At 19.5% G+C, this 26189-nt stretch overlaps 10 protein-coding genes across 10 annotated transcripts; 5 read left to right on the top strand and 5 right to left on the bottom strand.

Annotated features, from left to right (window-relative positions):
• Window positions 1-88: 88 nt before the first annotated feature.
• On the bottom strand, window positions 89-2569 carry PRELSG_1138000 (conserved Plasmodium protein, unknown function; the record flags this gene model as incomplete). The annotated part of the gene is made up of 1 exon (XM_028677666.1): window positions 89-2569. The coding sequence occupies one exon, from the start codon at window positions 2567-2569 to the stop codon at window positions 89-91; it is 2481 nt and encodes an 826-aa protein (XP_028534033.1).
• A 3680-nt stretch (window positions 2570-6249) lies between these two features.
• On the top strand, window positions 6250-6660 carry H3 (histone H3, putative; the record flags this gene model as incomplete). Its single annotated transcript, XM_028677665.1, has 1 exon — window positions 6250-6660. One exon carries the CDS (start codon window positions 6250-6252, stop codon window positions 6658-6660), a length of 411 nt encoding a protein of 136 aa, XP_028534032.1.
• A 373-nt stretch (window positions 6661-7033) lies between these two features.
• On the bottom strand, window positions 7034-7602 carry PRELSG_1137800 (peptidyl-tRNA hydrolase PTRHD1, putative; the record flags this gene model as incomplete). Its single annotated transcript, XM_028677664.1, has 2 exons — window positions 7034-7304; window positions 7502-7602. The coding sequence occupies 2 exons, from the start codon at window positions 7600-7602 to the stop codon at window positions 7034-7036; spliced, it is 372 nt and encodes a 123-aa protein (XP_028534031.1).
• Window positions 7603-9507: 1905 nt separating this feature from the next.
• On the top strand, window positions 9508-11355 carry CDPK2 (calcium-dependent protein kinase 2, putative; the record flags this gene model as incomplete). The annotated part of the gene is made up of 3 exons (XM_028677663.1): window positions 9508-10768; window positions 10972-11180; window positions 11305-11355. The coding sequence occupies 3 exons, from the start codon at window positions 9508-9510 to the stop codon at window positions 11353-11355; spliced, it is 1521 nt and encodes a 506-aa protein (XP_028534030.1).
• An 893-nt stretch (window positions 11356-12248) lies between these two features.
• On the top strand, window positions 12249-13011 carry PRELSG_1137600 (conserved Plasmodium protein, unknown function; the record flags this gene model as incomplete). The annotated part of the gene is made up of 3 exons (XM_028677662.1): window positions 12249-12271; window positions 12366-12494; window positions 12912-13011. 3 exons carry the CDS (start codon window positions 12249-12251, stop codon window positions 13009-13011), a joined length of 252 nt encoding a protein of 83 aa, XP_028534029.1.
• A 187-nt stretch (window positions 13012-13198) lies between these two features.
• Window positions 13199-15208, top strand: TK (transketolase, putative; the record flags this gene model as incomplete). The annotated part of the gene is made up of 1 exon (XM_028677661.1): window positions 13199-15208. The coding sequence occupies one exon, from the start codon at window positions 13199-13201 to the stop codon at window positions 15206-15208; it is 2010 nt and encodes a 669-aa protein (XP_028534028.1).
• An 853-nt stretch (window positions 15209-16061) lies between these two features.
• SPT5 (transcription elongation factor SPT5, putative) lies at window positions 16062-19673 on the bottom strand (the record flags this gene model as incomplete). Its single annotated transcript, XM_028677660.1, has 1 exon — window positions 16062-19673. One exon carries the CDS (start codon window positions 19671-19673, stop codon window positions 16062-16064), a length of 3612 nt encoding a protein of 1203 aa, XP_028534027.1.
• A 1277-nt stretch (window positions 19674-20950) lies between these two features.
• PRELSG_1137300 (SNARE associated Golgi protein, putative) lies at window positions 20951-22218 on the bottom strand (the record flags this gene model as incomplete). The annotated part of the gene is made up of 3 exons (XM_028677659.1): window positions 20951-21087; window positions 21232-21795; window positions 22065-22218. 3 exons carry the CDS (start codon window positions 22216-22218, stop codon window positions 20951-20953), a joined length of 855 nt encoding a protein of 284 aa, XP_028534026.1.
• Window positions 22219-23489: 1271 nt separating this feature from the next.
• On the bottom strand, window positions 23490-23741 carry SDH3 (succinate dehydrogenase subunit 3, putative; the record flags this gene model as incomplete). The annotated part of the gene is made up of 1 exon (XM_028677658.1): window positions 23490-23741. The coding sequence occupies one exon, from the start codon at window positions 23739-23741 to the stop codon at window positions 23490-23492; it is 252 nt and encodes an 83-aa protein (XP_028534025.1).
• An 832-nt stretch (window positions 23742-24573) lies between these two features.
• Window positions 24574-25771, top strand: ApiAP2 (transcription factor with AP2 domain(s), putative; the record flags this gene model as incomplete). The annotated part of the gene is made up of 3 exons (XM_028677657.1): window positions 24574-24772; window positions 24950-25469; window positions 25633-25771. 3 exons carry the CDS (start codon window positions 24574-24576, stop codon window positions 25769-25771), a joined length of 858 nt encoding a protein of 285 aa, XP_028534024.1.
• Between the last annotated feature and the right edge of the window lie 418 nt (window positions 25772-26189).

Raw genomic sequence — 26189 nt, 5'->3', positions numbered from 1 at the left:
AATAATACCTTTTTTTTATGTAAAGAATTTTTAAATTAAAAAAAAAAAAGAAAAAATATATATACATATTTAAAATAAATTTTTTTCTTTATAGGTTATTTTTTATTTTAAGCTGTTCAAATATAATAAGCCTATACATATTTAAAATAAATTTCTTTCCATCGGAATCTAAAAATTTTTCAGCTTCGACGAGCATATCTTTTGGTGATGTTTCCTTTAAAATTTGCTGAACAAAATAATTACTAATTTCTTCAATAATTTCTTTTTCATCCTTTCCTATATATTCAGTTATTTTTTTATATATCCAAGGCTTTAATTTCACACCTATATTATCTTTTAGATTTAATATATTCCATTCAATATGAAAGTTAAAGATTTCTTCCTCTGTCGATGGTACTTTTTCTAATATTTTTTTCGAATTTTCAATTATTTCTATTGCTTTAATTTTTTCTTCTTCTTGGTTTTTTTTATCTAAATGTTTATCTAATTTGGATAATGGCTGATGGTTTTTAGTAAAAAATTCATCTTCATCATTAGTATTAAACACGTTCATTAATACAGGATTATTTATTTTATTTAAATTTTCAGAATCAATCATTTTTTTTTTTTTATCATTTACTTTTATATTTATATGTTCTAAACTTATCATTTTTCTTTTATTTGTATTGTTTTCATTTTCTTTATTTTCATTCATATTATTCGAATCACTTTCATTTATATTATTTTTATTTGTATCATTTTCATTACACATTTTATTTAAAACTTCAATTCCTTTATTTTCAGATTTATATATTACATCACAATTGTTTTCTCGATAAGACAAAATATTTTCACTATTTTGAATATTTATATTGTTTTGAATGCAATCTACACCAGGACCCATGTTATTATTATAATTCATCCACTCAAAATTGTTTTCTTTTTCCTTCTTTATATTTTCGTTCTCATTATATTCATTAAATGAATAATTTTCGCTATTATCAAAATTGTTATCCTTATTTTTTAGATTTTCATAATGTTCAAAATTTCTTTTTTCGTATTTTACTTCGTTATCTTTATCAGAGTTAATATTAAAATCATATACAATGTTATTCTTTGAATGTTCTGATACTACATTATTTCTATTTTCTTCATTATCAAGTTCTATCCCTTCATCTATATCTTTCTGTTTTTCTGTATTAAAATTCTCTTTAGTTTCATTATTTTCTTCTTTTTTACTTTCCTCTATTGTTTGTTCTTTATCTTGTACATCTTCTTGTTCTATAGAATTTTGAATATTATCATTAATAAGTTTTTCTTCATCTTTTAATTTTTCTTTTTCCTTCATTTCTTCTATTTCTTTTAATTCATTTAACCTATCGAGTTCATCTAATTCCTTTTCTTTTCCTCTTTTTGAATTTCTTATTTCTCTTTTTTTTGAACTTGATATATTTGAATTTTCATATTCCCCTTTTAAATCTAATTCTATAAGCCTAGCAATATCCTTCTTTTTTACTAACATTAATTTATTCCATTCCTTGTATGTATCTTTTTTGATTTGCTCTTCTAATTCTAACCATTCTTTTTCTCTTTTATAAAAATCCTTTTCTAAATCTTTTTCTTTATTTTCTATTCTTTGAATCCTTTCTTTTTCCCTCCAGTTTACTTTATAATCTTTACTTAAATATTTGATTTCTTCTTTTTCTTTTTCTTTTAATATTTCTTCATTATTATTGTCAGAAGCATTTCTTTTAAAAGGATTTCTATTATTTATTTGTTGATTATTTGGATTATCTATTACAAAACTATTTTTTTTTTCAACTCCTAAAATATCATGATTTTCATTATTTTCTACATTATTTATTTTTTTTTTATCGTTAGTATTTAATTCTTCAATATTCGAAGAAGGTAAGCTATTTATAAAATTTTTATTATCTTGTTCAGGGTTTAACTTCATATTATTTATATTCAAATTTTCTTCCTCTTTTTCTCTTTTATCTTTTTCTTCACTATCTAAATTTTTTTCATCTTCTGTTGTATTATTTTGTATTGCTTCATCTTTTTTTTTTTTTTCTTCATATTCATTATTAATGTGTTCAATATATACTAAAACATCATTTTTTTTATTTTTTATATCATTTTTTATATCATTTAATATTTGATTTTTCATATCTTCTTCATTTAATAACTCATTTTGTTTATCTATTGCTTTCTGTTTTTTTTCATATAGTATATCAACAATTCTTTCAAATCTTTTTTTTAAATTATCATTGCAGTTTACTTTTAAATTCTTATTAGCTAATTTTATATTATCTAAGATATTTACACATAAATAAACACCATATATATCACTATATTCGCAAAAACCGAATGGCATTAATTCATTTGTTGAAGGATTACGTTGTCTGTGCCATTTATAAATATCACCAAATACTTCTAATATTTTTAAAATATTATTATCTTCTATGTATTTATCTATATTACCCACATAAATTACATTATTTGCATTTTCTACTTCTTCCTTTTCTTCTTCTTCTCCCTTATTTACAACAAGTTTTAAATTACTATAATACACTCTATTATTTATCATATAATTTGAATTATCTAAACAAAAAAAAATTTATATATACACAATTAACATTAAAATATAATTACATAAGTATTATCTTTAAAAAAAAAAAAACACACATAACTATATTTAAAAGATAGTTATATATATATATATATTTATAATTTTTAAAAATAAATAATCATAAATATTTTATAAATTTTCTCATAGGATGTAAATGTAATGAATTACAAAAATTTTATTCAAATAAAAAAAATAAAATAAAATAAAATACTTTCAAAAAAGTTAATACTCATTCATATTTATAAAGTTATTTACTTTTAAAATTTTTATGAAAAGTATCTTATTTATTTTGCAAAATCAGAAAAAAATATATGTATTTCAAATTATTTTATTTTATTTTATTTTATTTTATTTTTATATCGATAAAATGAATAGTGCAATATTGTATATTTAGTAGAAAATATTTATATTATTCATTTCTATATTTCAAAAACTCTTTAAATTTTAATGTTATAATTTTTCTTTTTACTTCAAAAGCTATAGATGATAAATAAAATTCACGTTTAAAAGTTTCATTTTTTATATTTGAAAATTGACTATCATTAGTTGAAATGCTATGCATAATATAAAATTTGAGCATTAATATTTCTTTTTTTAAATAACTTTTTTTTACTTTTTGTATGAGAAAAAAACTAAAAAATAGTATAATTTTGTAAAAAAATATATATATTACAAAACGTTACATTATTTATTAATTATTACTCTAAATTTTTTAAAAAACTACAATTTTTTTGTTAATTCATAATATATAATATCCTTTTAATTAATATATATATATATTTATACCTTTACAACATTACTAGTATTATAATACAATTTTATATTTAGCATAAAATTGTAAATTTTTGTTTTAATACAAATTGTATTTTGTATAATTTGTTTTTTTCTCCTTTTTTATGAAAAAGAAACATATACTAAAAATATATTATTCTTTAAAGATTAATTTTTTTTCTTTTTAAATAAAATATATTTATGTTTTTCCTTTTATTAAGCCTTTATTAAATAGATAATATTATCTTTATATTATTTTTAATTTTCATAAATTCAAAAATATTACATGTATAAATTTAGTTCTTATAATTTTTATTAATATAAAAATTTTCAAATAAAGTTAAATTAATCAGTATAAACTAAAAATACGGCATTTCCCCTTGAATTTGAATGAGCATAATACATATAATTCATAAATAATTAAAATTTTATGAAACATGCTTATATAATTTTTTAATCAAGCTATAACTAAAAAGAGAATATCGTTTACATTTATTAAAAATTTATATTTTTTATTATTTCATATTTTTATTGATATTTTTTGGACTAAATTTTAAATGAATTATTTTTCATCCTAAATAATGCATATATGTATTATAGATAATAAGTTTTTGATATATTATGTAAAACTAGGATTAAATACAAAATAATTATTGACAAAGAAAATGAATTCTAACGATTACGTTATGTTCTATTTCTTTACAATGCTTTATTATTAAAATTATATTACATTAGTTTATTTATTTTTTTAATTTATTATATTAAAAAAACAGTTGGACTCTCAGAATGTAATTATAATATACTAAAAATATGATTTACATGAACTTCATGCTAAATCCAAATTATAAGAATAATAAACACTTAAATAGTTCATTTCATTCAATATTTCCTAACTTTAAGAATATTTAGTACCGTTATTTACAATCACGTGAATTTACCAATTTTTTACTTTAATGAACAAAAAAAATCATAAAAAAGCATTAAAGAAAATAGGATTAAATCAAATAATCTTAATAAATAACTTATTTTTTAATTAAATATCTATCAAGTACTATTCCAATTCACATTTGTAGTTAATGAAAAATATAATAGTAAAAATTGATTTTTCAAAAAATTTTTTACAATTAAAGTGTTAAATTATTTATATATTCGCACATTGTAAGCTTACAATATACACTATATATTTTTTTTTTTTTTTAATTCCATACTAAAATACCTATTTTTTTTAAATATATACATTTACATCATAATTTTTTATTTCTATTTTAGTTAAAGAAGCAAACATTATTTTTATGAAGCTGATAAAAAGATAAAATGGTTTAAATTTATAGACAAAAAAATAAAAAATAAAAATCATTTTATTTATTTACTAAATATCATATTTTATAACATTCCTTCAAGCTAAGATGTTCAACTTCATATATAAATAAAACAAAAACATAATAACATAAACTGGTCAATTTTTTCTCTTATTAAAAAAATAAATTAATCTCTTTTTTTTTTTTTTTTTTACCATATAAGATGATTTTTTTAATGAACTTTTTTTGTGATCAATAACAAAAATCTTTTTAAAAAAAAGGAAATGAAGCTAATGTTAATAATTTTCACATTTATGTAAACTTTCTTAATTTATCCATTAACAATTCTTTTTCACTTCTCATTAAATTTAAAAATATTATATTTTTTAGATTTAATATCCATTAATTCATTTTTACATTTTTTTATAATATATATATATATATATATTAAAAATATAAAAAAATTAACCTTATTGATATGTCTAGTTTAAAAAAAAAAAAATATATAAATTTTTTGCATGAAATATTATTTACGTCTCTTGAAAAATAAAAATTAATGTAGTGCAATTTTTTGATGTATTATTTCATCAAATGTATACCAAAATATTCTAAATAATAGGAGAGTAAAAAATGTAAAACTATGTTAAATGCATACAATATAATATTTAGCATTTTTGATCAATGTAAAAAAAAATGATAAAAGAGAATTGAATGCTTCAAATTTTAATAATATTTGAATATTTCTTCATTTTTTTACTTTTTTAAATTTGTATTATCAAAATATTAAATTCAAAAATTTATATATTTATATATAAAATATTAAAATAATTTTTTTTTTATTTTATATAAATAATAAACACATCTATGTGCAATTATATTGCACTATTAATGATAAAAAAACTATATATCATATATATATAATTGAAAGATACTTTTAATAAATTCGATTTTTATTTTTTTTTTTATCGTTTATATATATATGGTAAGAGCATTTCACTTCATTTATTTAAGAAAATAATTCAAAATATATATATAAACGCAATGGAATAAAGATATATATGATGAAAAAAATGCAAAAGATACGAAGTAGTGCATTGATTATTTAATAATAAGTCATAAAAATATATATTTTTTTTTTTTTTATATGCACATGTTATTTTGCAATTAAAATTGATATTTTTTATATGTATATTTTTTTTTTTTATGCATGATCATAATTTTTTTTTATGCAAACTTGTAGCTTTTCTTATTATAGCAAAGAAAAAAAAAAAAAATTTTTTTTTTGTCAAAATTAATTTAATGAAAATTTGAAACATATAAAAAAAAAAAGCACAAACATGTTAAAATAATATTTTATAACATAAAATATATTCAAAAAATAAAATATCTTTAAAATTATTCTTATTAAGAATTAGTTAAACATATAAATTATCACTATTGCAAAAAACATTTTTTTTCTTATACATTTACATAACTTAGTCATATATATAAAAAAAAAAATTTTTTTTTTTTTTATTGTAATAAAATACACACAGTATTTATTATACACCATAAAATTATACAGTAAAAATGGCACGAACTAAACAAACAGCAAGAAAATCAACTGCTGGTAAAGCCCCAAGAAAGCAACTAGCCTCAAAAGCTGCAAGAAAATCAGCTCCTATTTCTGCTGGTATTAAAAAGCCACACAGATATAGACCAGGAACTGTAGCATTAAGAGAAATTAGAAGATATCAAAAATCAACAGACTTATTAATTAGAAAATTGCCATTTCAAAGATTAGTGAGAGAAATTGCTCAAGATTATAAAACTGATTTAAGATTTCAATCATCAGCAGTTATGGCACTTCAAGAAGCTGCAGAAGCATACTTAGTTGGACTTTTTGAAGATACTAACTTATGTGCTATTCATGCTAAGAGAGTTACTATCATGCCAAAAGATATTCAATTAGCTAGACGTATTCGTGGTGAAAGATCATAAATCAGTTAAGTTAATCAGTAATATAAAAAAATATAAGTTTAGTTATTGATTTATTTTAATTGATATATACTTATGCATGTTCCCTTTATTTTTTATTAGCATTCGTTTTATACATATTTATTTAGTGTTTTATATTAGACACAAATTTTTTTAAGGCTTCACTAGAAGCCATTAATAAAGACTTTAAAAATTTAATTAGTTAAAAAATTTTTTTATTCGTATATCGAATTTTTAAAAAATACACATATAAATTAATTTAATGTTGAAAAAAAAAAATGTGCATGAATTATGGTTATAAGAAAATAATTTTACATATCCACTATTTCTCAAATTATATTTTATAAAAATAAAAAATAAAGTATGGATGTATCATTTATAATTTTTTTAAAAGCTGATATTTTCTGAAGTAATCTTTTATTGTATTCTTATAATAAGGTTTTAAAGCCAAAGCAGTCAAAATGTTTTCTGGCTGTTCAATCCACATTTTATATTTGAAGGATTCCTTATCTAAGATACTTGATAATTTTTTAAGTTCCTCAGTGTCATCTACTTTTAGTACAACTTTATGCATATTATTTATATTTTCTGATGATACATATTCTTTAACTATATTATCATTAATATTTTCTGCTATCACTGCTACACTATTAAAAACAAAGTTATAAATATATATATATATATATATATTTTAATAACTATGAACTTTCTAATATTTATATTTTGTATACATTTTTTAAGTAATACATACAGAAGGGGAATAGTGAAAACATGAAACTTATAAGAATAAAACAACTTTTGAACTACATATATAAAAATGTATATAAAATTCTAAATAGTTTACCATGCATGACAGGCTTGAGCTATAATAGATCCTAATGGCCATTTTTTATCTAATATTTCCTTATTTATTAAAATATACTGTACAATTGTATTTTCCTGCATTTTAATTTTTATAAAATTATAAATATAAGTTTTTTCTCCTATTTTATTAAATTTTTTAAGGTTTAAAAACCATTAATTTTGTATACAAATTTTATGTTTTTTATTATTATTTTTTTTTTAAATAAATCAACAAAAAAAAAAAAAAAGAGAAATTTTATATATTCATTTACCTCATTTACACAAAAGAAAAATTGTTGACAGATATTTACATAATATTTTATTATATTACAATTTTTTTTGTAAAATATGGTATAGAATAATATATAAATAAATCATTAATATTTTTCATTAATTAAACTTATAGCAAAAATTGCTGTTTTTAATATATTAAAAGCATATTTTCATTTGTTTTACACCCTTACGTAAAATGAAAATAAGAAAGAAATTTTTATATAGCATTTCATAATTAAATATTTCATAAATTAAATAAAAAAATATATTAATGAATTACATTCTATTTGTGTAATATTTTTTTATTTCTTATGATTCTATAACTTCTGTATTTATGTACTTCTCTTTTTTCTCTTTATATATATTAAAAGAAGTTTATATGGGTTTTTAAACTATTTCTTCTTATTTATTTAAGACTTCTACAAATTTTACTATATTGATATCTCAATATTTTACATTTTAAGACAATTTATATTTTTGATTTTAAAAGAATTTTTAATTTTGATTTTAATCTATTTTTTATTAATGTATATTATTGATTGCACTCAATTTATCCTTATTTACTTTTATTGTGTATAGCTATTGAAGAATTCAAAGTAAAATAATCTTAATGATTTTTACAAATATTTTAGGTTTTATTCGTATTTGAGTAAAATTTATTACTAGTTTTTTTCGTCTCTTAATAAAACTTTAAAGTAGTATTAAAAAAGTTTGTTGCTTCAATTACAAATAAAAATGCCATAAAAAAATTAAAACAAATTTGAAAATTTTTGAACATATATGGCACTTGACTTATTTTAAAAAAAAATAAAAATACAAAAAAAAATATGAATTTTTTTTCCTTTTTTCATATTGAAATAAATTATGTTTGATAAATGAAATATTAATAATAATAAATTAATTTTTAATAAAATACTTTGATATGTGAAATTTTTTAATTTAATCATTTATAACAAAAATTACAATTACATTAGATCTTTTACTTTATTCATATGTAATATTATTTTAAAATAAAAATAGTTTCCCAATTGCTCATATCAATTTATAAAAATTAAATAAATACCTTAAAATTTATTTTATTTTTACAAACATCTAACTTAATCAGGAGTATAAAATGTAATCATAAAATAGTATTTTTCTTTTTATCCTTACATTATAACTAAAAATTACATATATTTGCCTTTTTATTTTTTGTGTGCAAAAATTTTTTAGCATTTTTTTAATATAGTGTGTTTAAGAACTTAATTTTTTTTTTTTTAAATATATACATAATGAAGTATTTTTTCTTTTTTCTAATATAAATTTTTTTTTATCTTATATTGTTATTTTTTTATATATTCTAAAAAAACTTCAGGAATACAATAAAAATTATTTAATCTACTACATTTTTAATATTTTTTTTCCTTTTTTTTAGCTTTACAATGAGTACAATAAGATTAAATTTCACTTTTTTACATAATTAAAAAAAAGATAAAATATATCTTATTTTTCTTATAACATATTTATTTCATTTTTTGATAATTTTAAGTTTTATTCCAAATAAACAACATGAGCAATTTATCATTCGAACTTTTTTTTTACAATAAAAGACTTTTATTAAAAGAAAAAAAAAAAAAAGGAAAGGCACAAATGAGTTCCTTCAGTGAAAGACGACACAAAAAATTTTTTAAATAAAATAAAAATAATATTAAAAATAAAAAATTTAAAGATTTACTTAAAAAAAAAAAGGATATTATGGGAAATTTAATATTCATAAATAAATTAAGAAGAAAATATAACTTCATAAATAAGAAATCTAAAGAAAAGAATGAAATCTTAGCTAAGGAAAATAATAATAATATAAATGGTAGCTCAAGAGGAGGTTCAACATTTGAAAGAGCAAATTTTATATTATCTCATGCAGGAAAATTAGAAGATAAATATGTAATTGATAAAAAGTTGGGGCAGGGAACATATGGATGTGTATATAAAGGAATAAACAAAACAACTAAACAATATTACGCAATAAAAGGGGAGAAAAAAGATAGATTAAAAAATATAAATAGATTTTTTCAAGAAATTGAAATAATGAAAAAATTAGATCATCCTAATATAGTAAAATTATATGAAACGTTTGAAGATGATAATTTTATATTTTTAATAATGGAATTATGTTCAGGAAAAGAATTATTCGATAGCATAATTGAGCAAGGTTCCTTTACAGAAAAAAATGCTGCAACAATAATGAAACAAATTTTTTCTGCTATATTTTATTTACATTCTTTAAATATAGTCCATCGTGATTTAAAGCCAGAAAATTTTTTATTTCAAAATGAAAGCAAGGATAGTTTATTAAAAATTATTGACTTTGGTTTAAGTAAAAAATTATATGAAGGAGAATTTACTACAACAAAAGCAGGAACACCTTATTATGTTGCACCACAAGTGTTAGAAGGAAAATATGATAAAAAATGTGACATATGGTCAAGTGGTATTATTATGTATACATTATTATGTGGATATCCTCCTTTTTATGGAGATACAGATAATGAAGTTTTAAAAAAAGTAAAGCAAGGTGAATTTTGTTTTTATGAAAATGATTGGGGTAGTATATCTTCAGATGCAAAGGATTTGATACGAAACTTGTTAAGATATAATCCTGATGAAAGGTGTACTATTGAAGAAGCTCTAAATCATCCATGGATTACTCAAATGGCAAAAAGCAAAAAAAATATTGCATTATCATCTAGCTTATTAAATAACCTAAAAAATTTCAAAAAAGAAAATGAATTGAAAAAAGCTGCTTTAACCATTATTGCTCAACATTTATGTGATGTAGAAATTAATAACTTAAGAAATATTTTTATCGCTCTTGATGTTGATAATAGTGGTACTTTGTCATCTCAAGAAATTCTAGATGGATTAAAAAAAATTGGATATCAGAAAATACCTCCTGATATTAATCAAATACTTAAAGACATTGATTCGAATGGATCAGGACAAATTCACTACACCGGTAAGAGACTATAAATAATTATGATGTGAATTTTTATTTTCTTCATAAATATTTACTTTTACTATTATTTAATATATGTTCTCTCTTTACTACGTAGTTTTATTATTTAATATTGCATTTTTTATTATATATTTATTAGTTTTTAATGATATATTTTTAATAATGTAATGTTTTTCTTTAATTTTTTTATATTTTTACTTTAGATTTTCTGGCAGCTACGATAGATAAAAGAACTTATTTAAGAGAAGAAATTTGTTTAATTCCTTTTAAAGTATTTGATATTGATGGAAATGGGAAAATAAGTGTCGAAGAATTAAAAAAAATTTTTGGAAAATCAGATGTTAAAAACTCATTAGTAGATAAAGCTATTGATTCTTTACTTCAAGAAATTGATTTAAATGGAGATGGAGAAGTAAAAAATATATACATATATATATATATGTTGTATATTTTTTATGCATAAGTAATATTATTTTATGAACCTTTTCAAAGGCATTCAATGTTAAAATTGTATTTTTTTTTTTTTTTTTCTATAGATCGATTTTAACGAATTTATGTTAATGATGAAGAAAAAAAATAGAACGTAATTTTTTTTTTTTTATTTTAATATTTTCTTTTGATAATACTTATTTTTACTCATTTTAAATGCTTATTAAAATCAATTTGGCTTATTTCTTAATAATTTTCTGAATTCTTTAAATGAATGAAAATTTATATTTCTTTTTAATGAGAAATATGAGTAAATATAATAGTAATCTGTCATTTTTTTTTCTGTATTTTATTAATTTTTTTATTTATTTTACCTTAATATTTGGATTTAAATTGTTGTAAAATAATTTTTTTTTCTAATTTGCTTTTGTTTTTTTTTTTTTTCTTGTTAATGCTTAATTGTTAAAACTGAACATTTTCTAGTTTATTATATTTAATGTTTTTCTTTTTGTTTTGAAAAAATATAAAACATTTTAATTATTTTGAATATTTGCAATTTAAGAAATATATAACTATATAAATATATTACACGTGTAATATAAAAAAATAAAATATTAAATATACAATGAATCACAAATATTGTGCGTTGTTAAATTTTAGTATTTTTTATTTCAAAAAAAAAAAAAAAAAATATCAAAATATTAATTATTTTAGATTAGAAATTTTTTAAAGGATACATATCTTTTTTTATTTTATAAAAGATATTAAAAAGAAAAAATCATTAAGTTAATAAATAAATTATGGCTATTAAAAAGCACGTAAATTTGAGTTTAATTAAATGTATATATACATAAACATTAGAAGTATCATAGTACATTTATTTTTTTTTTTTTTTTAAAGTTAAATATTTATATTTTCAATTAAAAACTATATATATATGAGTTTATTTCTTATATATATATACAAAAAGAAAAAAAATTGAACATTTTACACCTTATCGAGCATCCATAAAATAAAATTTTACTTATCAAGTCAGCGTAAGAAATCTATAATGGGAGAATATAACATTACTCAGTAATATTATTTAAAAAAAAAAAAAATACTATATGTATATATATATATATATTGAAATAGAAATAGAAATTTTTTTATTCTTTTCTCAATCCAGTATAATAGAAATAAATTGCTCCAAAGAAAAATACAGTAATATTTTATATAAATGTTTATCAAGTGATGAATCACTGAAGCAAAATCAAATGTTTAAACATGCAATTGTATATGGAAACAAAATAAAAATGTAATAATATAAATATTTAATTTATGTGTATCTAGCTACATATATTACTTACAGTATGTGTTCATGAAAACCACGATTTAATTAGTTTATTGTAATTTCTTTTAATATTTTGTATGTTAATTTTTATATATTCATAATTATTTTTTTCCAATTTACTAAATATAAGTCTTTTTTCTTACTTTTGATATATTTAAAATGAGCCAAAAAAATATGTATAAATTATAAAAATTTTATAACTTTTTTTTATCGTTATATATATTTTTTTTTTTAAGAAATGTGTAAAAATACTATTTATAAATATTTCTATTATACATTTATGGCATAGCAAACAATTACAACCTTTATTAAAAAAAAATAAAAAAAAAAAAAAATAAAAATATAAAAAATATTTTATATTATTTAAAATTTTTTTTTTAGAGAATTGCAGAGTAATACATATGAAGATATAAGATATAAAGCTAAAAACATATACGATTATTTACATTTTTTTTTTAAAACTGTAGAAACATTTGCCTAATATATGCATATATATATAATTATTATTTCATTTTATTTAAATTTGAATTTTTTTTTAAAATTTTAATTTTAAAGTTACAATTATTTCTCTATTTTGAAAAAAAAAAAAAAAAAAAAATAACATATTTTTCATTTGCATTCCATCTTATATATTTATTAAAATAATATAAAATTATAATATAATCAATATGAGCAAAGAAATAGATATAAAATGTATTAATGAAATCCGTATGCTATCGGCAGAAATGCCATTACAAGCGAATAGCGGACATCAAGGAGCTCCTATTGGTTGTGCTCCCATAGCTCACGTTTTATGGGCTTATGTAATGAATTATTATAATGAAGATACAAAATGGATAAATAGAGACAGGTTTGTTTTATCCAATGGTCATGCTAGTGCATTACTGTACACTATGCTGTATTTAACAGAGCAAGGTTTAACTATAGAAGATTTAAAAAATTTTCGACAACTAGGAAGTTTAACCCCCGGCCATCCAGAAAATCATATTACCAAAGGAGTAGAAGTAACTACAGGACCGTTGGGCCAAGGGGCTTCTAATGCTGTTGGAATGGCCATTGCTGCCCATAATTTAGCAGACAAATATAACACAAAGGATCATAAAATTTTTGATAATTATGTTTATTGTATATGTGGAGATGGATGCATGCAAGAAGGAGTATTTTGTGAAGCCGCTTCTTTAGCTGGTCACTTGGGATTAGGAAGGTTAATCCTTCTATATGATGATAATAAAATTACTATTGATGGGAACACAGATTTATCCTTTACCGAAGATATTGGAAAGAAATTTGAAGCTCTAAATTGGGAAGTTAGAAGAGTAGAAGATGGAAATATGGATTTTAAAAAAATATTGTTTGAAATTGAAGAATCTAAAAAAAATTTAAAACAACCTTCACTAATAATAGTTAAAACAATTTGCGGTTTTGGAACCAAAGTGCAAGGAACATGCAAATCTCATGGTTTAGCACTTAACGAAGAAGATTTAAAAAATGCCAAAAAATTTTTTGGTTTAGATCCTGAAAAAAAGTTTCATATTACAGATGAGGTAAGAAATTTCTATAAAAATGTAATAGAAAAGAAAAAAGAAAATTATATGAAATGGAGAAAAATGTTCGAAGATTTTACTTTACAATTTCCTGAAATAGGACAAGAAATTTTGAGAAGATTCCAACAAGATTTACCTCATAATTGGCAAGAAGTATTGCCAAGGTATACACCTAAAGACCCCCCAAGTGCAACAAGAAATTTATCAGGTGTTGTTTTAAATTGTCTAAATAAAATATTGCCCGAATTAATAGGAGGAAGTGCTGATTTATCAGAATCTAATTGTACATCATTAAAAGAAGAAAAAGATATTAACAGAAATTTTCATGGAAATAAATATATAAGGTACGGAGTAAGAGAGCATGGAATGGTTGCTATAACAAACGGTATTTATTCCTATGGAGGATTTCAACCTTATTGTGGCACTTTCCTAAACTTTTATACCTATGCTTTCGGTGCTTTAAGGTTAGCTGCTTTATCTAATTACCATATTTTATGTATAGCTACTCACGATTCCATTGAATTAGGAGAAGATGGTCCAACACATCAGCCAATTGAAGTATTGTCACTACTCAGATCTACACCAAATTTAAATATAATAAGACCGGCAGATGGAAATGAAGTATCAGGATCCTATTTGTGTCATTTTAGAAATCCTAATACCCCAACAGTTATTGCATTATGTAGAAATAAAGTACCACACTTAAAGAACACATCAGTAGAAAATGTGTTAAAAGGAGCATACATTTTAGAAGATTTCGATGATTCAAAAAGCCAAAAAGTTATTTTAAGTGGATGCGGATCAGAACTACAATTATGCTTTGATGCTAAAAACATTTTAAAAACTGAACATAATTTAAACGTTCGAATTGTTAGCTTTCCATCATGGACACTATTTAAAAAGCAGACAGAAGAATATCAAAATTCTATTATGATGCATCATAATCCTGATGTAGTCAGATTTTATATTGAACCTGCTTCTACTCATGGATTCGACACCTATTTTAATGTTTATATAGGCATTAATCAATTTGGCTATTCAGCACCCAAAAATAAAATATGGGAACATTTATGCATCACACCAGATAATATTGTTCAAAAAGTTTTAAATTTTATAAAAAACAAATTAAAATAAATTACTGACTGAAAAAAAACATATATTTATGTATATATGTAAATGCGCTAAACACGCCTGAACTATAAAATTACTAGAACATAAATTAATATAACTATGCAAAAAAAAAAAAAAAAGATAAATAAATAATTTAACAAATTTATTTTTCAAAAAAACTGCAAACAAAATATATATGAGTAATACATAGCATAATATGTACTGTATATAATGCGTAAAAATAATTTAAGTGTAAAATTCCATAAATATAAAACACATTTTCTTAAATAATTTTTTATTTTCTATATTGAATATTTTTTTTCATTTTTTACAATTCTATAGTTAGTATTTAATTTAAATAAACTTCAAAGCTTTTAAAATAATACATGTTATAATGATTTTATATTATTTTAAATAATTTAATATTAAAATAACCAATTTTATTATATTACTTTCACCAATTTAATAAGCATTCGAATCCTCTTTATATTAAAAAAAAATTATTTTTTTAATATTTATATATTTTAATAATTCTAGTATATTATATCCTCAAATATTTTATAAAAGTTAGGTTTTAACATTTCATTATACTATTATATATATTCAAATGAATATTCAAGATTACATTACATAAAAAATAAATATATAAAAGAATATTTTAAAATAAGTTTTTATCTATTTAAATAATGAGGTTAATAAATGTATATATATATATTTACATAAAAACCTATTTTGTTTTTCGTTTGTTGCAAATAATTCTATTATTGCAAATATATATATACATGTAATTTATTCTTAAAAACAATTTTAATATTCTGTAATTGTAAGAAACTTTAATTTTTTACTTATTTGTATATTCTTATATATATAAAGTAAATTATGAAAAATATTTCTTATATAAAAACATATTTTGTAAATGAGATGTTATATTTCCATGTATTGTATTAACCTGAACTTCCTTATTTTGAATATCTATTATTAATCCTTCTATTGTTTTTCCTTTATCTACAATTATAACTTGATCATTTTTTTTCTCTGGTTTTAAAGGAACAACTGCATCAGAAACTATACTAAAGGATGTTTTTTCTGTTTGTATTTTTAAAATAATATAAGAATTCTTTTTTGTTATATTCATAATTCTTCCTATTTCATTAAAAAATTGCCCTGGTGTAATTACTTTTACCATTACTCCTTCAATTAACCATATAGGATCTTTTTGATTATTTTCATTATCATCTACTATACTATGTTGTTTGTTAATCTCTTCTTTTCTTTCGCTATTTTGTGCATTTTTTACCTTTTTTTTTTCATCTTCTTGTTTTAATTCCTTTTTAACCTCTTTTTTAATTTCCTCATCAAAATTACAAACATAACTTTTATCTTCTTCGTATTTTAAGTTATATTCCTCATTTATGTGATCCTTTTTTTTATTATATTTTTTATTTTCTTCATTTTTATTTTTTTTATAACGATCTTCTTCATTTCTTTTATAAAATTTCTTCGAATTACCACTATGTTTATTGTAGTTATTATTATAATTTTTACTATATGATGCATCATTATCTTCCTTATCATATATACTTTCATTTTTACGATTAGACATAGTCGAATTCACATTATGTTTATCATTTTCATAATTCCAATCTTCTACATAATTTTTATTATTTTTACTTTTATTAATTTCATAATTTTTTTTTTTCTCATTATCATAATTAAAATCCTTTTCTTTGTGTTTGTTATAACTAAAGTACTTTTCTTCATATCTTACACTAAAATCATTTTTCCTTCTGTCCGAACTTCTTTTTTGGTTATCATTGTAATATGAATCATATATTTTTTTTTCCGACCTTTGGTTTTTTTCTATCTTTTCTAGACCTTTTTTAGTACCAATTATAGCTTCATTTCCATAAGATTTTTCATCAAATATGTTTTGATCCTTATAAGCATCAGCAATGGCGCATTCTATTCTTTTTTGCCTTACAGTTTTAGGTTTTATTTTTAAAAGTAAAGTAAATTCATCTCTTTCTGCGTCAATAACATCCCCCAATAGTCCCTTATAAACTCCCGTTAATATTTTAACAGTTTTTCCAATAAATGATTGAAAGTTATTTTTTTTAAAAAAATTATTATTTCTAAATAAATTATTATGTGTTATTATTTTTTTCTTCTCATTTCTATTACCTGACAAAACACAATTTTCACAGTCAACAACAACAAAACCATTGTCTTCAATCTTTCTATTTATTTTTGCAAAAATTTTATTTTTCCATATATAATTAACTACAGCTACTTTATTTTTATGAATCCCCCTAATTATTTGTATAGTATCTTTAGCTTGAATCACATTGTTATTCTCATCTTTACAAACTTGACCTATAGCTGATCTTTTAGATGTTATTGCACCTATAGTAGTATGTAATATTTTATTATTATTTGTTAATACACGAATATGCTTATTTTTATCTATATAAGTTAAAACTCCTATTTGTCTATCACTTAATTCAATTAAGTCCCCTATTGAAAATCCATTTAGTGTATTAACACCACCTAATCCTTCACTGTTATTGGTAGACAAAGTTAAATCTTGTATAGATGATCTCAATTCTGTGTTTAATGAAGGGGAAAATATAAGTGCGACATTTTCTTTATAATCTAATAAAGATATCAATCCACTTTTTCCCTTATGTAATCCATTTATTACTGTTACATTATCTCCTTCGTTAAAATATTTTGTAACATCACTTGGTAAAAACTTAAACTCTTTTGCTAAATTATCTGGATTTACTGTTAGTACATTATCATTAATAGCTGTTATTGTTCCTATTAAATTATATAGCTCCCCTTTCATTATTTTTACTCTTTCATCTTTTTTAAATAAATGTAAAGAATTTTTATTTATGAAAGCTTTACTAAGGTGTAAATTTATATCTTCTTCGTTGGTATTATTTTTATTAAAATCCCTTATTTCTGTTAATGTTATATTGGCATTTTCACTAATTAAATATTTTATATTCATTTTCTTTAATAAATATCCATTTTCTTCAAATATATTATTTTGATACTTGATAGTTCTAGGATATGGGCCATGTTCAATAACACCTCCTATTTGTTCAATTTCTTCTCGATCAAAAAACTTTTTAAGAGGTCTTTCCTTTTTTTTTTTTCTCCTAAACTGTAAAGCTTCATCTAATATATCACTCTTCTCATTTATAATATTTTCATTTTGAGATTTGGAGAAATTTGTATTTTTGTTTATATCTAATTTGTCATTCAAATAAAAAGAATCATTTTTATTATTTTCATCTAACATAGAACTCACTCTATTTACAGAAGATATATTATTGTAACTATCCTTTTTAAAATTATTATATTTATCATAGGATATCCTTGGTATTAATCGAACTATTGCATATATTCCTTTTTCATGTACTTCAAATATTTGACCTATATCATTCATATAAACTCCTCTTTTTATTCTTACATATTCATTTACCTTAGGTATAATAACCTTAGAATGGCACATAGCAAATATTGAAGTTAATTCTTGAACAGGCACAATAGATATTTCATTTAAATTAATATATTTAAATCCTAATAAAAATCTTTTTAACATATATAAACTATCCGCTTCTATATATATATAACCTTTTAAATTATCAGAAACGTATATTCCCTTAATATTAAAGTCATTATCTTTTAGTTTCATATATTTATAGTAAATACTAATTGCTAAATTTCTTTCTATATTATTCTTAAATAGCTTTATTAACCACATTTTGGGGCTATCAAAAGTACTTAAACATTCTCCTTCATCAAAATATTCCTCACCTGACATTTCTTCTTCTGTTAATGTTTCTCCATCAGTTAATGTATCCTCTTTTATTTCCTTTTCATTTTCATATCTTTGTGATAATTTATTTATCGCTTGAGCTAAATGATTTGTTCCACTTTTTAAGCGAGTTTCATACATTTTTTTTTTTTCTAATTTTTTTGCTTCCTCAAATTCATCAATATAGGAACTTGCATAATCCTCTTCTTCTTCATCATCCCCTACTTGAGCTTCAGTATCTAGGAAGGTTGATATATATTTATTTGTTGTTAATTTTCTTTTTTTTTGCCCATGTTTCTTTATTTTTCTATTTTCTCTATATTCTATATCTTCATCATCTTCTTCATTTTCTTGAGCTTCAGTATCTATATATGATGATTTAAACTGGCCTTTTTTCCTTTTTTTTTTGAGCAGAATATCTTTTACATTTTCGTTTTCTTCATCTTCTTCATCTTCTGTTTGATATATTTCCTTCATTTGTTCTTGTTTTTTTATTTCTTCTTGTTCAATATGCTTATATTCTTCTTCCTTCCCAATTTCTGTTTCTACTTCTTTCAATTCTAATTTTTCTTTTTCTTTTTCATTTTCTTCATCATTTATTACTTTTGCTTCATCATCTCCATTAACTATTTCGTTTTGTAATATTTTATTTCCTTCCATTGTTTATTATTTTATTTTATTTTTTCAATGTAGAATAAATTTTTTTTTTTTTAAATTTAAAATAATTTAAATTTTAATATATACTTTTATTCATTTGTCATATATTCCCATATATATTAATTACATTTTATTTTTAATACTTAGTAAAATTATAAAATAGTTAATGAATTTTGTATATTTAACTGTTTCAAAAAACTAAAATAGTTCTTAAAAAAATAAGTTTATTCAAATTTTATAAACAAGTAAAATAAAAAAAAATAATTAAAATTGATAATTTAAATTAAATGTAATTAAAATATTAAAAATGTTCCATTTTTATTTAATTATATGAAGCATATATGAAAAAATAATAATGTTTCTTAAGCAAAAAATAAAACACAATAATTTAATTTAAAAAAAAAAAATTATACACAGATTTATATTAAAATATAATTTCACACAAAAAAAAAAAGACTTTAATTCGGAAAATTTTTATGATATATATAATTCATTACATTTCTTTTTATAAATAAAATAAAAATAGCGTTTTTTTTTTTTTTTTGTTAACAAAAATTTTATAAATTATTAAATGGAATTATTAAATAATTCAAGATTATTAAAAAAATATATTTCTTGTCGAATTATATTTAGTTTTACTTGAGATTAGCTTAAAAGAATAAAAATAGAAAAATTAATGTTAGTTAAAAGATTTAAGAAAAATGAAAAATTAAAAACTTTATAATGTGAATAATTAAATATACACAATGAAAAGGCGGTGTTTCGTTAGATACAGAAAAAAAATTAAATATGTAGAAAATATATAATTTTTAAATATTCTATCTTTAACAAATTTTTTATAATTATTAATTTTTATGACGTAAAAATTTTATCTTTTATTTTTATTTGATTTTAAAATATCAATGGATATAATAGAAAAAAAAAAAAGAGGAAAAAAATTTTGTTTCAAATAACAAAAAAAAAAAAATTTATGTATAAAACGACAAATAAAAGAAATATTTTAAAAAATATAAAAATTAACAAAATAATTTAATTCTGAAATAATATATTCTAAAAAACACAAAAAAAGGTATATATTAATATAAATATATGAAAATATTGCTTAGCAACTCGTTGTAAGAACAAATGATAAAAAAATATATAGTATAATTAAAAAAATAAAAAAATGTAAAACTTAAAAATATATAGTAATATACTATTCTGAAGTTTATTTTATTAAATTAATAAGAATAATATTTTATCATTTCTTAATATTTTTCTAAATTTGTTAATTATTTGAATTAAAGACTTATCTCTTTATATTTATTCCTCATTATTTTTTGAAAAAGCAATAACAATATTATAAAAATTAATGGTACATAAAATTGCTGCTTCATATTTACTGATGATAACCTATTTATAGCTTGTCCTAATGAAACTAAAAGTAAAAATATATATAATAAAAATGCTAGAAACAATTATACTAAAAATTATAACGTCAAAAATAGCAATAATGTGTTTAAAAAAATAATTTCATGAAAAAAAACGGGAAGTGCATTTTTTATATATTTTATTAAAATACCTAATATTACAGTATTAGGTAAAAGTCCAATATATGTACCTACAAAAAAGGGAAGGATAGGAAGTGATAAAGAAGCCCCAAGTATGTTAATTAAAGCATTTGGAAATATAGGAGTTAATCTTAGTATTGCTATATAAAAAAATAAATCAATTTTATTTTTCACTCTTTTTTTTATTTGTGCATTAAACTTTATAAGAGAATTCTTAAAAAAATGTTCTATAACTGTCTTCCCATAATATTTAAAAATTACATAAGCAATTACAGGTGAAATGGTTGATAAAATGGAACAGTAAAGGATGGAAAATAAATAATTGTAAAAAGCTCCAATCAATATTGTTATAATACTAGCCGTTCCAGTCATCCACCATAAAAATAACGGAAATGATTGATAAAAAATATAAAACAATGATAACAGTATTAATAAAACAAAACCATGCTCACTCTTATATAAAACTAACGAATCATATAAAATCTTTACTTTCTCTTTATTACTTAAATTTTTCAAATCCTTAAAGCTTTTAGGAATTAAAATTTTTAATCTATTTTTGCTTTCTACATTTAAACCTATAAGTTTAATTTGAAAAATATTAATGGACTGATATATAATTTTTTTTACAATATTTTACTTCACATTCTTTTAGTTTAACAATTTATATTATAAAAATATTTTTATGTATTTTAATTTATGAAAGCAGACATATATTATATATATATCTGTATCTTCATTTTAGTACAAACAAAAATGAATAAAAAATAAAATAAAAAAAAATTCAACATATATTTAATATTAATTTCCTAATGGTTTATTATTTATTTATGTCTATTTATTTTACCTGGCATTAGATAAATGTATACAGCAATTACTAAAATAAAAAAAACAAAAATTACTGAAAGATAAAAAAGATGAAGTTTAACTTTTCTACTTCTTTTTTTTGGAGTGGATATATTTCTTCCATATATTGCAGGTTTTTTTTTTTCTCTTTTCATTTTCACTTTTTTTAATTAAAAATACAACTAAGAAAATAAAAAGTATGCTTTGTTCTATTAAATTTCAAATTAATATTTCAATTAAAAAAATATTTTCTTTGTTTAATATATATTTGTTATTTTTATTTATAATTTTTTTTCTTACTCCTAAAATTTTTTTTAAATTCTTTTTTATACACATATATATATATATATTGTCAATGAAAAATTTATATATTGAATGAAAAGAAACATATTTATGATTAATTTAAATTTTTATATACAACATTTCACATTTTTAATAATTCAGAAGTGAAATTTCAAAATTTCTTCTTATTTTTTTTAAATGCATTTCAAAAAAAAAACATTGAATTATTCAATACCAAATATTTTTTCACATTTAATTGGATATATGAAGTATATTATGAATAAATTAAAAATCCAAAATATATATCAAAAAAACATTTATATTATATATATATATATATATTTTTTTTTTCCTCTTCCTAAATTTTTAGTATTTTTATCCATTTAGGGGTAACTAGAAACTTATTTTTCCATACATTATATATTTTTGTATTAAAATAAATAAGCATAAAAGGATAAATTATACTTTATAAATTTATAACTTGTATATTTTTTTTTTTTTTTTTGCAAATTATATATTTGTTATATCTCTTATAAAAAAATTATAGCCATAAAATATTTTATTCCTTTCTTTTCTTATATAATATTGCACAATTTTTTAGAATAATTGTATTTCAAAAAACAAATAAAAATTAAGTTTTTTTTTAATATTATTTTATTGTAACTCTATGATTTAATAAGAAGCATGTTAAAAAATTCATAGACAAACGAAATTACATAACCTATTTTTAAATCATAAAGTAAAAAAACTTATGGAGATTAATTATTAATTAAAATATTAATAATTTTTTTATATATATATGTATATTTTTTTCAAAATATTTTAATTCTATTAAAAAGATATCTAATATGAAAAATTAAAATAAAAAAAAAATTTACATTTATATCAACTTTATGTTGCGATGTTTTAAAAATATATATGCATATATAAATATACATATTTGTGTTTATTTTATTTTTATTTTTCTATGTAAATTAAAATATTTTATAACGGATATATTCTGCAAAATTAATTTTATTTTTTTATTTAGAGCCATACTTGCATAACTTTATGTGTAATATTTTGGTTTTTTAACTTATCTTTATTCTGATTACGGGAATTAATATATATATGAATTTTATTTTTTAAAATATACAACTACTTGTTAATCACTTTTTTCTTCGGAATCTCTTATAAAATAATCAAAAATTGAAAATATTTTATTAAATATATAATAATAGTTAGTCCCAATACAAATACCTACTACAAGGCCAATTACTAAACCAGTTGAAAATCCCCAAATTGTCTTTTTAGCTTCCTTTTCTATTTCATCCAGCTCTTTTGATGCAAAGTAGTGACTCAAAGATGCTCCACCTAAAAATAATGCCGGTAAATAAAATGCATTCTTTCTTACCATCTTTTTAGGGAGGTTTTTTTTTTTTTTCTGCTTTTATCAAAATTCTAAAGAAATTTTTTTATATTTACCCCAATTTTTTTTTTTTTTTTCTTATTCTCTTTTTTTTTTTTTCTTTTTTTTTTTATATTTAAATATTTAAAAACGTAAACAATTATATTTTTGAATCATACTTTAAAAATATGTTCATACTAAAAAAGCGACTTCGTTTCAATATCATAATTAAAAAAACATTTCATAAATATAGTTATATGTTTTTATTCATAATAAAAAAATATATATATATCTATGATTAAATTGAAACATTTAATTTAAAATCCCTTTTTAAAAAAAATAGAAATTAAACATATTTCAATGGTTTTTTCCTTCAACTTCTTAAAAGACTAAAAAATTAGTTTTTCTTCTATAATTGGAATAATTTAAATTATTAAAACTTTTACTTAACAAGTTTTATGTCTTCATAAATTTTGCACAAACAAAAACATTTATAAAATAAAATAGCTAAATAAGCATATAATATGATAAAAATTAATGTAATTTTATTTGAATGTTCTCACCATAGTTTATATTTATTCATTTTTTTTTCAGCATTATATTTATTTTTTTCTTGTTCTAATTTATTTTGCAAAAAAAAAAAAAAAAAAATTAATAAAAAGAAAATATGAATAATAAATTTAAAAAAAAAAAAGTAAATTATAAAAATAAATGAAATATATTATGTAAAAGTAAATATATTTTTAGAAATTTTTTTTTTTTTTGGAGGATTCATTCAAAAAGAGAATAAAGATGTTATCATTTTAATGAATTATTTTTTTTAATTTTTTATCTTTATAAAATGATTACCTCCTTGTTACTAAATAAGAAATACTTAAATAAAAACTCTTACAAAAATATTATGTGTAGTAATATTAAAAAAGATTTAAATAAATATTTCTCAAATTTTTTATCATGTAAAATTCAACCTAAATCAACTAGCCTAATATTTTCTAATGATAAGAAATACTTCGGAGTAAAAAGAGTTGTTCAAAAAAGAAGTAATATTTACATTATTTTATTTTTAAAATGTGTTTATCAAATTTTTTAACGTGAAAATTTAACTTTTATATTTTTATGAACTTATTACAATATTATATTCTTTTTAATATATAAATTAAAATCAAGGACAAAATTATAAGTATATTCATATATATATGTATTTTTTTTTTTTCTAGAATATATGTTAAAATTAATACAACCACACCAAGAAAAATTTGATATAGAAAAATATAGGGATTATATAGAAAAAGAAAAATTAAGCGAAAAAATAAATATAAACAATATAAATATTGATAATGATAAAGAAGTTGAGTTATATGAAAATTATTTATTAAATTACAAATATAATAAAAGGGAGGTTGAAAAAAACGCGACTCTTCCTTTATCTTTATTATCTTCTTCCTTTATAAGAAGAACTATTTATTCAAATAGAGAAGATGTTTTAAAAAATTTAAAAAACATTAACTGGAAAAAATATTGCTGCAATGTTAAAGGAGTAAGATGGCATGCTAGTGGGGCATGGCGTGTCTTATTTTGCAAAAGAAACTACCAACATAATTTTTTTGTTAAATGTGACTGTTATTTTCGTGTAAGTATATATGGTTTTGAAAAAAGTAAAGAATTAGCTGTTCTTTATAGAAAACGACTTGAATATGAATATCTTTTACTAATGAAAAGATGGAAAGAAATTGAAATGTAAGAAAAATAAAAGTTTAATAAAATAATAATATTTCATAGATTATTTTTTATATAAAAATGTATCCATTATATTTTGTTCATATCAATATAAATGCATAAGTATCTATATGTTTACAATTTAATAATTTATTTTATTTTTTTTTTTTTTTTTGGGATACAGAGAAAATGCCAAAAAAAGAAAAATAAAAAAGGAATCTGAAAAAAAAAATGAAAATTCTGAAGACGAAGACAATATAGAAAAAATTGATAATGAATATTACAATAATGAAAATTCAAAACAACAAACTGTGAATCATTAAATTTATTTGCATTAATAATTTAAATATATAATATAATAAAAAAGATACAAATAAAATTATAAAATAAATTATTTGTTATACTACATCAATTGAGATTTTTTTATTATTAATTCTATTTTTCGTTATATATTTTGTTGATTTTTTTTTTTTTTTATTATATCTTTAATCCTTTTTATTTATTTCTTTTCTTTTTTCTTTTTCTTTTTATTTTATTTTTTTTTTTTTGTTACTCTTTAAGAATCTTAGTATTCATAGAAAACATCTTTGTACATAATATATGCTTTTTTAATTTAATTTAGTAGTTTCACAAATTCAACAAAATAAGATGTATATCATATCAAATTTTCTTTCTTATATTTTATATTATAGTAATATATAATTTTAATTAAACATTTATTTTATTTTTTTTTTTAATATA

Source organism: Plasmodium relictum (genome assembly GCF_900005765.1).
Source record: "Plasmodium relictum strain SGS1 genome assembly, chromosome: 11".
NCBI lineage: Eukaryota > Apicomplexa > Aconoidasida > Haemosporida > Plasmodiidae > Plasmodium > Plasmodium relictum.
Note: the sequence above shows the minus strand (reverse complement) of the source record. Positions and strands in the feature narration are given on the sequence as shown.